Raw genomic sequence first — 15,624 nt, 5'->3', positions numbered from 1 at the left:
TGCCACTCCACTTCCTCTCTCACCTATACACAGATGCAAACGCTTCCATCGCTCTATACTGTAAAGGCGCCTCAGAACTGCTTGTTGTTGGCCCTCATCTTTGCAGAGCAGATGGCTGCTTTCCTGCGCCACATGGCCAGCACTCAGGAGATGAGGGGAGGTTTAAGAAGAAAAAGGCTTTCAATCTGCTTTAGCAACTGTAGCTCCTCCTCATCATCGCATCTTCTTTTGCACGGCGTCAGCACCAGCAGCAAACATTCTATTCCCAACCACCTCGATGTACCTCCACTGCAGGGATATTGAAGCCCTGCCTTCATCAAGCTGCTGCTGCTGATTATGTAAATACTTAATGCTTATGTAAAAGAGTCAAACACAAGGTCGCTATGAGAAATTATTAAGATGCCTGGATGGATGCACGGTCAACTGGACGGGAACTCGTAGCTCCCCACTAGGTTTTTTCTATCATGTTTCTGCAACATGTGGGAACACTCTGCATATGTATGGAGAGCTGCATTCATTATTCATGCCGAGAGTTGAATGTGGTGGAGAAGGAGGGTTATTCTGGAAGCGGGTGGTGAGCAGACAGACTCGGGGAGTAAGTTGTCCATCTTTCTATGGGTCTGCAATATTTGTATAATACAGTTTGAGCATCATGGGCTGAATTTGGCCTGAAGACTGCCACAAGGAGACGAATGATCCCTGTTTCTGGCCATCACCTTGGTTGTAATGCTTGAAATATTAGGCCCAGCAAAATATGTATGTCTGAATTGTAAATGGAAAAAGGTAAAGCTTACAATGTGGAGCATGATGTAGTCTCCCAGGCGTGGGGCGCTGTCGATGCGGACGAGGATGCCGTCTTTGATGGTGGTGCTGAAGCCCACCGCCAGCCGGTCCGTCCGTGTGCTCGGCCTCTCATTATTGGGCCACGTGTACGTAATCAGGCCCCCTCCTTTGCCGAAGATGTATGTGGTGCCAGCTGCGGAGAATAAAAAAAACAAGAAATAAAAAACAGCAGGGGTTAGATTTGTTGTCGAAGAAATAGAGGCAGATAAAAGGAGGTAAATTTCACTTGCGCGATGTACAAACATACTCTAACTAGACACCAGGGAGCACAGTGTTGTCACAAACAAGAAATTCCTGACAAACCAGTTCCAGACTAACTCCATTAGGGGCTAAATCTACTGTAATTCCTTCTGCTGCTACCTTGGAGCTACTTCAGTGTAACCAGGTCCAGTTCTATTTTTGGATTTTAATGGTATTCAGCCACCACCACCTTTTGGGTAGAAGTCAGCAGCTCCCCTGGCGACATCTATGACCTATCCAGCTCTTAAATATAGCCCCTTTCCAGGGAATAACAGCCGGCATTGGCCAGAATCGGATAATCTCCCAATCCTCATGTTTTATATATGAGACCTGCAACCAAAGAACAAAGGTTGGCACAAGAGAAAAGAGTCGGGGGGTCGAGCGGGGAGATCGAAGAACCTTCGTCGGGTTTAATTTGACAAATGCAGTGTGTAGAGGAAAAAAGGACCTCAGTACCATCAGGGGAGGAGAGGCTCGCTAGAAATTTTTGCAATTACATCAGCTTCCATGCAGATTTGTGTCAGATTAGAGCCTCTGACTGGATCAAACTTGGCCTTGAGACACAAAATCTGTTGAAATTGTTTGTAGAGTTTCATTTTTTATTTTTTTTTATCATCACATGGAGAATAAAAGAAGTAAAGTTTCACTACTTGGTTGCAGGGTCGGATTCAATTTCAACTTCTGAATGTTCCCTAAGGTGCGTCAGAATTAAAGCACTGAATCCTTGAGCCGCTTAGCCATCTCGTCCACATTTAGGCAAAGATAATCGAGAGATCAAAGGCATTAGACCTACAGCAGACAGACTAGTGGGTGAATCAATATGGCAGACAAAACAGACTCCTGTGGCCTGAGGGAGGAGTGGAAAGCATTTGGCCCACCGCACAGGCTGACAGGGGATTGCTAATGAAGCCGCTGAGTTCTTGCATCAATGTATTAATTCATTTTTCCTCAACCCTCCGCTTCCCTTTCTTCCGTATCACCTCCCACCACCCCCCCGCTATTTCTCTTTTCCGTTCACTTCCTCTCTGAGTCACCTGAACATCTGCTTGGCCGTGTGATGGGTGCCCAGCTGTCTCACTGTTTCCCCTATGAAGCGGCCAACAATCTGCTCTGTGGTCTATAATACCCTGGAGACTGCAAGAACATATGGAAGAGAGGGACTAAGAGAGAGGGAGAGACTCGATTGACCAGATGAGCATCTCAATTTGCCTTCAGGCACACAAACAGGTCTGCATTTTACGCAGCTCAGGTGTCAGCACTGCAAAACCACAAACTAAGGTCATCTATGTGACATGAAAAATGTCTAAATGAACGAAGCATTCCTCGCCTCAAACAACTGTTTTGCTTCTTAACACAGATGCCTGCCGTTGATATTTCATTTTTTTTTCTCTCAAACAGAAACAATGAAGTCACCTGATTGCTTTCAGAGACACACATGAAGCTGATGAGCGCCACTTGCCTCGAACGGCGCGTTTCATCCACGGCGCTGCATCTGATGACGAGCCCCACGTAGGCGACAGATAGCAGCCTGCAACCACGGCTGCACCGGATCTGGCCCTGCTGTCTCATTGCCTCAAAGTTTCTCGTTGCCAAAAGAGTTCAGGCAGACTTGGGATCAGTTTTCCCCGGCAAACGAGCAAACTTTGCCTATCTCATCTAACACACACTCTTTTTTTCTGGAGGGGATGACGATGATGAGCAGCAAAGATACAAGCACCCCGGGGAGCCAATTATCACATTGAGGAGATTTGCTTAGTGTTTCAAGAAGACAATGTTCGGCATGAAACACACAGAAGCAGCCACACACACGCGGCAACTGACGCACGCACACACACACAAACAGGCGGGCTGACGGAGGCACAAATGCACATCATGATGCTCAAGTGTGCAAACACGTGTGCACACACGCACAAACACCGAAAACATGATGCCTTCTCACATACAATCGCACAAGTGGGTGATTATCTGCACAAGTACAGAGAAGAGAGAGAACCCGAGATCGCCGAGATGTAGCACATTTCTCTAACAACCTGCTGGGCGCAGACTGCACCGGCTGCATTTCCACACCGAGAGGAAGTCCACTGCATATCAATTTGTGCATTCATTGCATGCAGAAGTATCGAGTGTGGCATCATTTCTGACACTCATCTGAGGATTTCGACAGAGAGAAACAACTGTACGGATGGCTTGCACACTGTGGAGAAAAAAAAGAACTGCAGCGCCCAGACTCAACTCCCAAGGTCCAGAGTTTCATTTAAATAACGTCACCAAAGCGAGAGGCCCTTTTTTGGGTGACAGGGCTTTTCCACTCAAGTGTGGATGTACAGAGCAGCGATATAATTAAATTTCAGCAATTTTGCAAGGAGACTAATTAGAGGATGAGGGTAAGCAATGGCATATTTGAATATTTCCAGCATATTTTAGCACGTACACTCTCAATTACCTCAAGTAACACCTCCTTGGGCGTTAAGGCGACTCACAACCTGTTAATGAGCAGTAGTTTTTTCAAGGTTTTTTTTTTTTTTAACCTGCTTTTAAAAATTTGCTATACTAAAAGCAGAATACAAAAAAGAGAAGGTGCTTCTCTTCATTAAAACTGAAGAAGTTAACATGCACTTTTTGGAGCACTGTGCAATCTGCATTAGCAAAAAAAAAAAAAAAAAAAAAATCTTAAAGTTAAAAAGTGCCTGCAATTAGAAGTACAGAAGTGCTACAAAAAAGATTCCATTCATTGTCTGGAAAATAACTTGGTTCATTAACAAGACAACCTTTTAAGAAAAGTCTGTGTAACAGAGTGTGGCAAAGTAATGCGCTTCTGCTCTTATTTTACCTTGATTTGCATGGCATGTGTGCAGCAAAGACTTTGATACAATACCTAGGATGTTGATCCAGTGAGCTGCGTTAAGGCAATAAGGTAAAAAGGAGTCCAATTTGTTCTTTGCTTCATGGAAATGGCTGAAAGTGCTCTTTAGTTTAAGTTTCTATGCTTTATGTGCCTTTTGTTATTCCCTCAGACTGTTTTTCCACCATTGTGGTCAATATTGGCGTTCTTCAGATGGCCAATGACAACTTATTCCCATCATTACTTAAAAGACTGCAACATTAAACAGCAGTAAACAGCAGAAATTAGGTGTTGAGTCTGTGCGAGGCTTTCACAGCCATGAAGCCTGGTGAAAAGCCAACTGCAAGGGAAAATATCATCAAAGGAATCAAATCTACAAACAGATTACTGCACAGGATGTTATTTTTGTGGATCAGAGGGGACTTTCATCTCCATCTTTGAATAATGCAATCTTACTATGGCCAGTGGGTATTGGAGGGAGGCCATCTGAAATCTAATTGTAGCACATGGGTGCTCCATTGATTTGAGAGTAAAAGGATGGGAGATAGGGAGCCTTTTGAAAGGAGTAATGACCAGAAACTGATTTTCTTTTATTATTCTTTGAAAGATGACAATAAATCAAGGTAAAATGCTTCCAAATTAGTGCTGTGACTCGAATATTACTTCAGTTATTATCTCGATTAATCAACTAGATGTTCAGTTAATGTAAAATGCCAGCAAATGGTGAAAAATGCGATTTCAGGTGTTCTTGTTTTGTCCACAACCCAAAGATATATTCAGTTTAATGTCATAGGGGAGGCTAACAAAAATTTTAAAATATTCACATTTCAGAAGCTGGAATCGGAGAAAAAAGACTGAAATTTATGAAAATAGTTCACTGATATTTCAATAGATGACACTCAAAATAACAGCCAACAAAAACAACTAAAAACTAGTGGTGTTGGTTGCAAAATAGAGGCGATGCACTTATGCATTAGTCACCACTGTTGTGATTTATTGCATCTGCAGCATCCCTCCGTTTAGAGGCAAACTGTAGATGAGAGACTAGGTCAAAGCCTTGGCCTCTATTTCACAGAGGTCCCCCGAGGCGTGGAAGAGCAGACAGAAGGTCAGGACACCTGTCTGCCCAACAGAACTATGTTCTGTCCTTCAGGTCCCCACGTGACGTTACCCAACTACAGGAGGATGCAGTGTTTTCACACAGAGCCACAAATCACAGAAGGTCACTGCTTTCAATACGCCTGACCAGCGGGAGGAAAAAAAAAACTTTGGCTAACAAGACAGAAGCCACTGCTGTAGCTTAATAGTGATTAAGAAATAATGGAAAACATTTATTTACACCGGAACGCTCTCCTCCTCGCTCTCTATCTTCCATATGCACATTTAAACTTTACCAGGCTACAATGCTATCTATAAAAGAGCAACAGGAGTAGAGCGGCTGCTGTTCAACGTGTGCTATAACTGGGTAATTGCTTGTATTCAGACTTCACACCACGCTGCGATAAATCCCTCTATGTAGAGGCAGCAGTACAGTAAAAGACTGTCCAGCTGCACAGAGATGGCAGTCAAGGTTTGTTTTTTTTATTGTCCTTGTGAGAGCTGGATTGGGTAGTTTGAGTGTTCACGTACCTTTGTGTGCATGTGTGTTTATGGATAACCACAAGAAGACGACCAGCTACCCACAAGGCACAACACTGCAGTGTGTAAACGCTCTGTGTTTAAGTATGCACGCACACACACACACACACACACACACACACACACGCTCAAAGTAATCTGTGCAGACAGGTATGAGTTTGTGCACATATCCACACACACTTCCTCCCTTTTCTCCTTGCTGTGTGTTGTTTATGTGCTTTTATGTCTGTCCCCTTGTTATCTCTTGGGCTTTCTGCAGCGCTCGCACCCCAGGGGACTGAGAAAGAAGACAAACACGGTTTGATGTGGTCGAATTTTCTGCCATCGGAGAATGAGGAAAGGAAAAAGAAGGCTACAAAAAAAAATACTGAAAGTGAGATGCAAAATGTAATTGCCTCCTCAATCATGTTCAAAAGAACTCTGTCATTACAACACTTTCCCCTGCTGTGTTTCATACATGGGGAATTATTAGGCTTGCTGTCCTTCACACGCAAACTACAATAAAGAATCATTGAGAGAAGAATCGAATTGTGAGATACTGAGCTGTGTAATCACTGGAATTTATCTCCATTTTACAACCTCTTATCATTTCATAATTCATATTTCTAACTGTTGCCTTTTCCCCTCTGGGATGGAGCGAGGGAACGGCTGATGATTGAATGCTCTCTCTCTCTTCTTCTCCTCTCTTGCTCCATATTCAATCAGCTGCCAGAAGCAAGTTCAGAGGAAATGGCTAAAATATGACTAAAATGTATTTCTACAGTGTGGATGCACATGTACAACAAACTGCGCTGGCCTCTGCATTGTCACTCCACACGGTGGCCACGTGTCCCATCTCTCATCAGCAACGCCAAAGCAAACGCACAATATGATTGATGAAGGGCAATGCGTTGTGAAGAATAGCTATGTAAAGAAAACAGCCAGCCTCGAATGATTTACACTGTCTGTTTCTCACGCTATAATAAGCTGTAGCATTACCGCGCTGTATGGATTCACACCCCAACAACCATGGGTAATGGAAGAAAAACTGAGATGGGAGACAGAATGGACAGAGTGGAGACAGTGGAAGTTGAATTATGATGTATGTGCAAACAGAAAACTGTAAAACACATAAAGAAGAACAATTTGTTTCCATCAAGACTTGCACATAGCAAGTCTGCGATAAAAAATATAATTAAATTTCACGTAGGCTATGCGATGATCTCGTGTCAGGTAAGTTTAAGTACAGAAAAAGGACGCTTTCACGTGTAAACACAACAGCAGCTTACATGGATGTCAAAAGGTTACAGAAAAAAACATGAAGAAACCACATAAACAGTCTGCAATTATAGCTTCAGGGAGTTATTTCCTGGTCTCCACAGCAAGCACAGTGGATTGTATAGCTTACTCAACAATGTATAACATTTTGTTGGACTCATGTTCTAACTTTATGAGCCGGAGCCCTGCTGGCAAACGCAACAAAGCAAGGCAGAGGCTCAGGCAGGCTTCTGCAGGCTGCAGAGCAACATGGGCAGCCGGGATGATAAAGTCTGAGCCGCTGGGCAGCAGCTCGGCTCGCTGGGATTGAGCAGTCATAAACTACAGCGGTTGTATTTGCGCTACAGTTGCCCAACAATGCCAGGGGAAGCTACGGCCTCTCTGCTGCTATGGGATTTAGTGTTGACAGTTTACTTGGAATTGGTTTGTTGGTGCCAGTGCAGAGGGAATGCAGGTGTGTGACAGGAAACAACCAACATCAAGAGCCAACACAGGAGCACATTGTAGTCCCTGCTGCATTATGAGGCAGCAACCAACTGTTGTTTTCATTATCGATTCATCTGCTGATTATTTCTGCGATTTACCATCCGCTGATACTACGTTTGTCTGATTTGCTACAAGCAGTCTACTCAATTTGAATATTTCAGTGAGTAAAATAAAGCTCCAAGCTTGTATTTTTCCCAATTTCTAAGTCATACAGTATCCCAACATCATGGAGCTGATATAGCCAGATTTAAGACAATCTCCTCTACACAATAATGAAAAGATAGCTCCACTGCCAGCTTTTCAGTGTGAGATACATGCAAAAGCATCGCATTTCCATAAAATGAAACTTTTCCTCCCTTAATATAAAGGCTAAATATCACAGTTTTATCATATCAAATGATGGAAGATGGATAGCTTGGACTGTTCTTTAAAAATAAAGATACAGAATGTATGGATATCGCTCATAATAACCAACATAAAAGTGTAAAACTAAAGCTTTATTAATTACTAGTGGTATATTTTGAACACGGTTTCATTTCTCATACTTTGTCCACAATATTCAGATTTTTATCACCTGGTCAATCATTAGCTGTTCATGTATAAAGCTTGACATGTTAAGTAACCTGCACAAACACAGGAAGTGGTGGAAATACCTGACAATTTTATGCTACTTTATGCTTCCACTCCACTACATTTCAGAGACAAATATTGCACGTTCTGTTCCACTACATTTATCTGACAGCTTGATTTACTTTAAAGCTAAAGATCTTACACAGTAGATAATATAACAAGCTATAAAATAATACATGTTTTCAAGATTAAACCAGAGGTTTTCCAAACTTTTTGGGTTCTTATGAAAAGCAGTGTGTAGTTTGGTGCACGTTTCATGTCTGTGAGTTATTAGCAGCTCTGGTGTTTTTTCCTTTAAAACTTCTCATATGATTTCATTGCAGCCAAAAAAGTTCCAATGAACCAAATCGAGGCAAAAAAAAAAAAAAAAAAAATTCAGAAGTTTGTTTTTTTCCCTCTTTTGTCACACATATCATGACCTAATTCATCTGGTGTTTTTGAATCTAAAACTGGATTTAAAGTAGTTTAAATTTGCATCAGCTGTAACGGTAACATTCTGCTGACACAACAATGTTTTACTAATAATAATCTAATCCTTTCATATATCTGTCAAAGGGACCAAACTAGGACTTTACTGTGCGAGGCTTTCACAGCCATGAAGCCTGGTGAAAAGCCAACTGCAAGGGAAAATATCATCAAAGGAATCAAATCTACAAACAGATTACTGCACAGGATGTTATTTTTGTGGATCAGAGGGGACTTTCATCTCCATCTTTGAATAATGCAAACTTACTATGGCCAGTGGGTATTGGAGGGAGGCCATCTGAAATCTAATTGTAGCACATGGGTGCTCCATTGATTTGAGAGTAAAAGGATGGGAGATAGGGAGCCTTTTGAAAGGAGTAATGACCAGAAACTGATTTTCTTTTATTATTCTTTGAAAGATGACAATAAATCAAGGTAAAATGCTTCCAAATTAGTGCTGTGACTCGAATATTACTTCAATTATTATCTCGATTAATCAACTAGATGTTCCGTTAATGTAAAATGCCAGCAAATGGTGAAAAATGCGATTTCAGGTGTTCTTGTTTTGTCCACAACCCAAAGATATATTCAGTTTAATGTCATAGGGGAGGCTAACAAAAATTTTAAAATATTCACATTTCAGAAGCTGGAATCTGAGAAAAAAGACTGAAATTTATGAAAATAGTTCACTGATATTTCAATAGTTGACACTCAAAATAACAGCCAACAAAAACAACTAAAAACTAGTGGTGTTGGTTGCAAAATAGAGGCGATGCACTTATGCATTAGTCACCACTGTTGTGATTTATTGCATCTGCAGCATCCCTCCGTTTAGAGGCAAACTGTAGATGAGAGACTAGGTCAAAGCCTTGGCCTCTATTTCACAGAGGTCCCCCGAGGCGTGGAAGAGCAGACAGAAGGTCAGGACACCTGTCTGCCCAACAGAACTATGTTCTGTCCTTCAGGCCCCCACGTGACGTTACCCAACTACAGGAGGATGCAGTGTTTTCACACAGAGCCACAAATCACAGAAGGTCACTGCTTTCAATACGCCTGACCAGCGGGAGGAAAAAAAAACTTTGGCTAACAAGACAGAAGCCACTGCTGTAGCTTAATAGTGATTAAGAAATAATGGAAAACATTTATTTACACCGGAACGCTCTCCTCCTCGCTCTCTATCTTCCATATGCACATTTAAACTTTACCAGGCTACAATGCTATCTATAAAAGAGCAACAGGAGTAGAGCGGCTGCTGTTCAACGTGTGCTATAACTGGGTAATTGCTTGTATTCAGACTTCACACCACGCTGCGATAAATCCCTCTATGTAGAGGCAGCAGTACAGTAAAAGACTGTCCAGCTGCACAGAGATGGCAGTCAAGGTTTGTTTTTTTTATTGTCCTTGTGAGAGCTGGATTGGGTAGTTTGAGTGTTCACGTACCTTTGTGTGCATGTGTGTTTATGGATAACCACAAGAAGACGACCAGCTACCCACAAGGCACAACACTGCAGTGTGTAAACGCTCTGTGTTTAAGTATGCACGCACACACACACACACACACACACACACACACACACACACACACACACACACACACACACACACACACACACACGCTCAAAGTAATCTGTGCAGACAGGTATGAGTTTGTGCACATATCCACACACACTTCCTCCCTTTTCTCCTTGCTGTGTGTTGTTTATGTGCTTTTATGTCTGTCTCCTTGTTATCTCTTGGGCTTTCTGCAGCGCTCGCACCCCAGGGGACTGAGAAAGAAGACAAACACGGTTTGATGTGGTCGAATTTTCTGCCATCGGAGAATGAGGAAAGGAAAAAGAAGGCTACAAAAAAAAATACTGAAAGTGAGATGCAAAATGTAATTGCCTCCTCAATCATGTTCAAAAGAACTCTGTCATTACAACACTTTCCCCTGCTGTGTTTCATACATGGGGAATTATTAGGCTTGCTGTCCTTCACACGCAAACTACAATAAAGAATCATTGAGAGAAGAATCGAATTGTGAGATACTGAGCTGTGTAATCACTGGAATTTATCTCCATTTTACAACCTCTTATCATTTCATAATTCATATTTCTAACTGTTGCCTTTTCCCCTCTGGGATGGAGCGAGGGAACGGCTGATGATTGAATGCTCTCTCTCTCTTCTTCTCCTCTCTTGCTCCATATTCAATCAGCTGCCAGAAGCAAGTTCAGAGGAAATGGCTAAAATATTACTAAAATGTATTTCTACGGTGTGGATGCACATGTACAACAAACTGCGCTGGCCTCTGCATTGTCACTCCACACGGTGGCCACGTGTCCCATCTCTCATCAGCAACGCCAAAGCAAACGCACAATATGATTGATGAAGGGCAATGTGTTGTGAAGAATAGCTATGTAAAGAAAACAGCCAGCCTCGAATGATTTACACTGTCTGTTTCTCACGCTATAATAAGCTGTAGCATTACCGCGCTGTATGGATTCACACCCCAACAACCATGGGTAATGGAAGAAAAACTGAGATGGGAGACAGAATGGACAGAGTGGAGACAGTGGAAGTTGAATTATGATGTATGTGCAAACAGAAAACTGTAAAACACATAAAGAAGAACAATTTGTTTCCATCAAGACTTGCACATAGCAAGTCTGCGATAAAAAATATAATTAAATTTCACGTAGGCTATGCGATGATCTCGTGTCAGGTAAGTTTAAGTACAGAAAAAGGACGCTTTCACGTGTAAACACAACAGCAGCTTACATGGATGTCAAAAGGTTACAGAAAAAAACATGAAGAAACCACATAAACAGTCTGCAATTATAGCTTCAGGGAGTTATTTCCTGGTCTCCACAGCAAGCACAGTGGATTGTATAGCTTACTCAACAATGTATAACATTTTGTTGGACTCATATTCTAACTTTATGAGCCGGAGCCCTGCTGGCAAACGCAACAAAGCAAGGCAGAGGCTCAGGCAGGCTTCTGCAGGCTGCAGAGCAACATGGGCAGCCGGGATGATAAAGTCTGAGCCGCTGGGCAGCAGCTCGGCTCGCTGGGATTGAGCAGTCATAAACTACAGCGGTTGTATTTGCGCTACAGTTGCCCAACAATGCCGGGGGAAGCTACGGCCTCTCTGCTGCTATGGGATTTAGTGTTGACAGTTTACTTGGAATTGGTTTGTTGGTGCCAGTGCAGAGGGAATGCAGGTGTGTGACAGGAAACAACCAACATCAAGAGCCAACACAGGAGCACATTGTAGTCCCTGCTGCATTATGAGGCAGCAACCAACTGTTGTTTTCATTATCGATTCATCTGCTGATTATTTCTGCGATTTACCATCCGCTGATACTACGTTTGTCTGATTTGCTACAAGCAGTCTACTCAATTTGAATATTTCAGTGAGTAAAATAAAGCTCCAAGCTCGTATTTTTCCCAATTTCTAAGTCATACAGTATCCCGACATCATGGAGCTGATATAGCCAGATTTAAGACAATCTCCTCTACACAATAATGAAAAGATAGCTCCACTGCCAGCTTTTCAGTGTGAGATACATGCAAAAGCATCGCATTTCCATAAAATGAAACTTTTCCTCCCTTAATATAAAGGCTAAATATCACAGTTTTATCATATCAAATGATGGAAGATGGATAGCTTGGACTGTTCTTTAAAAATAAAGATACAGAATGTATGGATATCGCTCATAATAACCAACATAAAAGTGTAAAACTAAAGCTTTATTAATTACTAGTGGTATATTTTGAACACGGTTTCATTTCTCATACTTTGTCCACAATATTCAGATTTTTATCACCTGGTCAAACATTAGCTGTTCATGTATAAAGCTTGACATGTTAAGTAACCTGCACAAACACAGGAAGTGGTGGAAATATCTGACAATTTTATGCTACTTTATTCTTCCACTCCACTACATTTCAGAGAGAAATATTGCACGTTCTGTTCCACTACATTTATCTGACAGCTTGATTTACTTTAAAGCTAAAGATCTTACACAGTAGATAATATAACAAGCTATAAAATAATACATGTTTTCAAGATTAAACCAGAGGTTTTCCAAACTTTTTGGGTTCTTGTGAAAAGCAGTGTGTAGTTTGGTGCACGTTTCATATGTCTGTGAGTTACTAGCAGCTCTGGTGTTTTTTCCTTTAAAACTTCTCATATGATTTCATTGCAGCCAAAAAAGTTCCAATGAACCAAATCCAGGCAAAAAAAAAAAAAAAAAAAATTCAGAAGTTAGTTTTTTTCCCTCTTTTGTCACACATATCATGACCTAATTCATCTGGTGTTTTTGAATATAAAACTAGGACTTTAACCCTCCTGTTGTCTTTATTTACGAGCACCAAAAAGCATTGTTTCTTTGTCTGTAAAAAATCAAAAAATTCTGCAAAAAAGTTCCGCAAATTTCTGAAAATTTGCAAAACCTTCAGGAAGAAAATTTCACTAATTTCTTGAAAAAATTCCCTTAAAATTTTTATTTAAAAAAATCCCCCAAATTTTGCAAGAAAATTCTTGTAAATGTTTTTAAAAAATCTGTAAAAATCTTCCAAAAAAATCCTAAAAATATCTAAAGTGATTACATATATATCAGTAAAACGTTTAATATTTTCTTTAAGGACATTCACAAAAAAATCAACCAAAACCCAGTGAAATTTGCTGGATTTTGGTTGATTTTTTGTGAATGTGCTTAAGAAATATATTTTTAAAATATTTTTTTAAACCAAAAAATGTTCAAAAATTTCCCAAAAATGTTGAAAACGTGGACAGCAGAAGCTTCACTGTGAAAATATATATTTTTTCCACATTTTTAAACTTTAAAATGGGTCAATTTGACCCACAGGACAACATGAGGGTTAATACCATTTTCCTGCTATGTACTTCAACTTCAGTAGTATTTTTCATGCAAAACTTTTAATCTGAATAATTCTTCCGCCACTGTGCACAAGAGACTTAATTCATTCGGATTATTTAGTCCTCAGCTCAGATTTAAGTGCTGGGAACTAGACAAGCTCCCCACACTTGTTGCACACACTGGAAGTCCAGATTTTTTCCTCTTTTGTCCACTTCCCTGGACGTCATTCCTTGGACTAACCCAGTCAACACAACGAGCAACGTAAAAGACATCCAACGGCAAGAGGACGCAGTGAGAGGGTTCAATCAGAAAGTTCTTATCTCTGTCGTCACCCTTCACCGGCGGGGGACATACTTGACATGTTTCGATGATGAACAGCTTGATTTGCCATCTGTATCGCGTTGCTGAGGGAGAAGTGGGGGAGATGTGGAGATGGCAGAGGACAGGGGAGAGTGGAGATTGAGTTTTTTTTTTTGCAGGAGGAGGAGGGAAGACACGGAGACTAGAGAAACACAGATGGAAAGAGAGTCAAGTGGCGTAGATGTGAGTCTGAGATGTTCTAAGCTACATCCTCCCCGCTACCCCCCTCAACTCTCTCAGTGCAACAGGGAAAGGCTTTGTAATATTGGCTCTTTACCCAGAGGCATGTCAAATCATCCTCAGATCGCTACAGAGGAGCGGGAAGATCGACTCACAGACACCCATTAACGAAGCAGTCATGTAGCCTCACTTCAGCTTCATGTAACACTGTAAAGGCACAAATGTGAGTACACACAAGTGAAAAATACCCCCCCCCACACACGCACACACACACACACACACAAGAGCAGAAGGTGAGCCATAGCAACTCCCCTCTCATTACTGCAAAACTTGGATAGCCAGCCTCACCCTCCCGCCCTCGTCTCCCCCCTCCTGCTGCATTACTGACACTCCTCTCTGTTGTAGCGGCGAGCAGACTGAGAGGAAGGGCTTTAAATGATTTTCTTTCTTTTTTTTTAGTACTCAGTGCTCTGGAGATGTCAGCTCCTATTCTCACTGGTTGGGAAAAGGGAAAAAGGAAAGAGGAAGAGCGAAGGGGGTCTGACGAGGATTTCAGAGGCTAGGGGAAGCAGTGGGGAGAGGAGGGGAGTGGAGGTTTGCAGCTGAGATCCACACAGCACTCTAGGCTACAAAGAAGACCTGTCTGCTGACTTTAATGCTGCTCGCTGCCACCAGTAGAATTTTCAGAAGGGCGGGAGAGAGAGACGTTGCGGGGAGATGAAAGGAAAGGAGGTACAAGGTAGACGAGATGCAGAAAGGATGCCGGCTAAAAGAGGCTGAGACAGACAGACAAAGATGGGCAGCGAAGGTGGAGCAAAGTCAGCTTGAGCTGGCATAAACACACACAAAGATCGCAAATAAGAAGCTGGGACGCTGGCACACCAAAGCTCTGTAAAAGCCTGACTCAATCCCCCGCTTTCCCCTTTTTTCTATGGCAAAAATTAGCATTCTGTCAGCTCCAGTGTTGGTGTTCACACTGCTCTCAGCGAAATCAGGACATGAGTGTCTCCTTCCCATCATTCATAATGCATGACGCACAATGTGTGTGTGAGGCGGATCACTTCAGAGGCAGGCCACACCAAACCCTGCTGAGGATTAGGTGAAGAAGATCTCCTAAAGAATAAGGGATTCCAAGATGGCTCCGAGTGGAAGCATCATTTATAATTGAATCTTCCCCAGAGGATACTGCAGCCTGTCTGCCTTTGCCAAGGCTTCGCAGAGAGCCCAGAACTCCACTGTCTCCCAGTCTGCCTCCGTCTCTCTCTTCCTCCCCCTTTTCTCTCTCTGCAATAACTGAAAAGACCCTCCTGCACAAATACAACACAGAGAACCTCAGCCACTGATCTTATCCCAAGGCCTTCAAGACTCAAACCCCAGTTGGACACATTTACTCATTCTGAACTTGCAGACTTGTTCTTTTTTTTTCAGTAGAAGGAAAAGTTTACATCGTGCAGACACAACAATAGCTTGTGTGTTGCTCTTTATAGCACCTGAAAATAGCACCACGTTTACTCATTCTATTGTGGGTGAAAGGAAAAAAAGGAGATGCAGTATTGTGTTTGAGCAAAGGCACAGGTGAACTCCTGTGTTTGTGCTGACAAATCTGTGCAACAGTGTAGAGATGCATCTAAGCTATATTAGAAGCAATTATTATAATAAAAAAACAGAAATGCATTTTTAGAGGTTAAATATTCCACAATTAACCATTTCTTCAATTGTTATTGCAGAGAAATTGCATAGAGGCTTCCTCCATTCATGATCTCACAAGTTTTTTATCGTTACTCAATGAAAAAATGACCTTTGCACTTAATTAGCAGTTCT

At 41.8% G+C, this 15,624-nt stretch overlaps 1 protein-coding gene across 13 annotated transcripts in view; it reads right to left on the bottom strand.

Annotated features, from left to right (window-relative positions):
* Positions 1-15,624, bottom strand: part of LOC111582007 (neurexin-3b) — a 344,457-nt gene that overhangs the window by 84,883 nt on the left and 243,950 nt on the right. For all 13 annotated transcript variants that reach the window (XR_008603364.1, XR_008603363.1, XM_055015655.1 and 10 more), the window contains one exon: positions 795-976. Coding sequence is in view for 11 of the 13 variants with exons in the window: in XM_055015655.1 (XP_054871630.1) it covers positions 795-976 (182 nt within the window). In the remaining 2 variants the exon portion in view is untranslated. The remainder of the gene's footprint in view (positions 1-794; positions 977-15,624) is intronic.

The sequence above is a fragment of the Amphiprion ocellaris genome, chromosome 12, assembly GCF_022539595.1.
Source record: "Amphiprion ocellaris isolate individual 3 ecotype Okinawa chromosome 12, ASM2253959v1, whole genome shotgun sequence".
In the NCBI taxonomy this organism is placed as follows: Eukaryota; Metazoa; Chordata; class Actinopteri; family Pomacentridae; genus Amphiprion; species Amphiprion ocellaris.
This window is presented reverse-complemented; position numbering and strand designations above follow the sequence as displayed.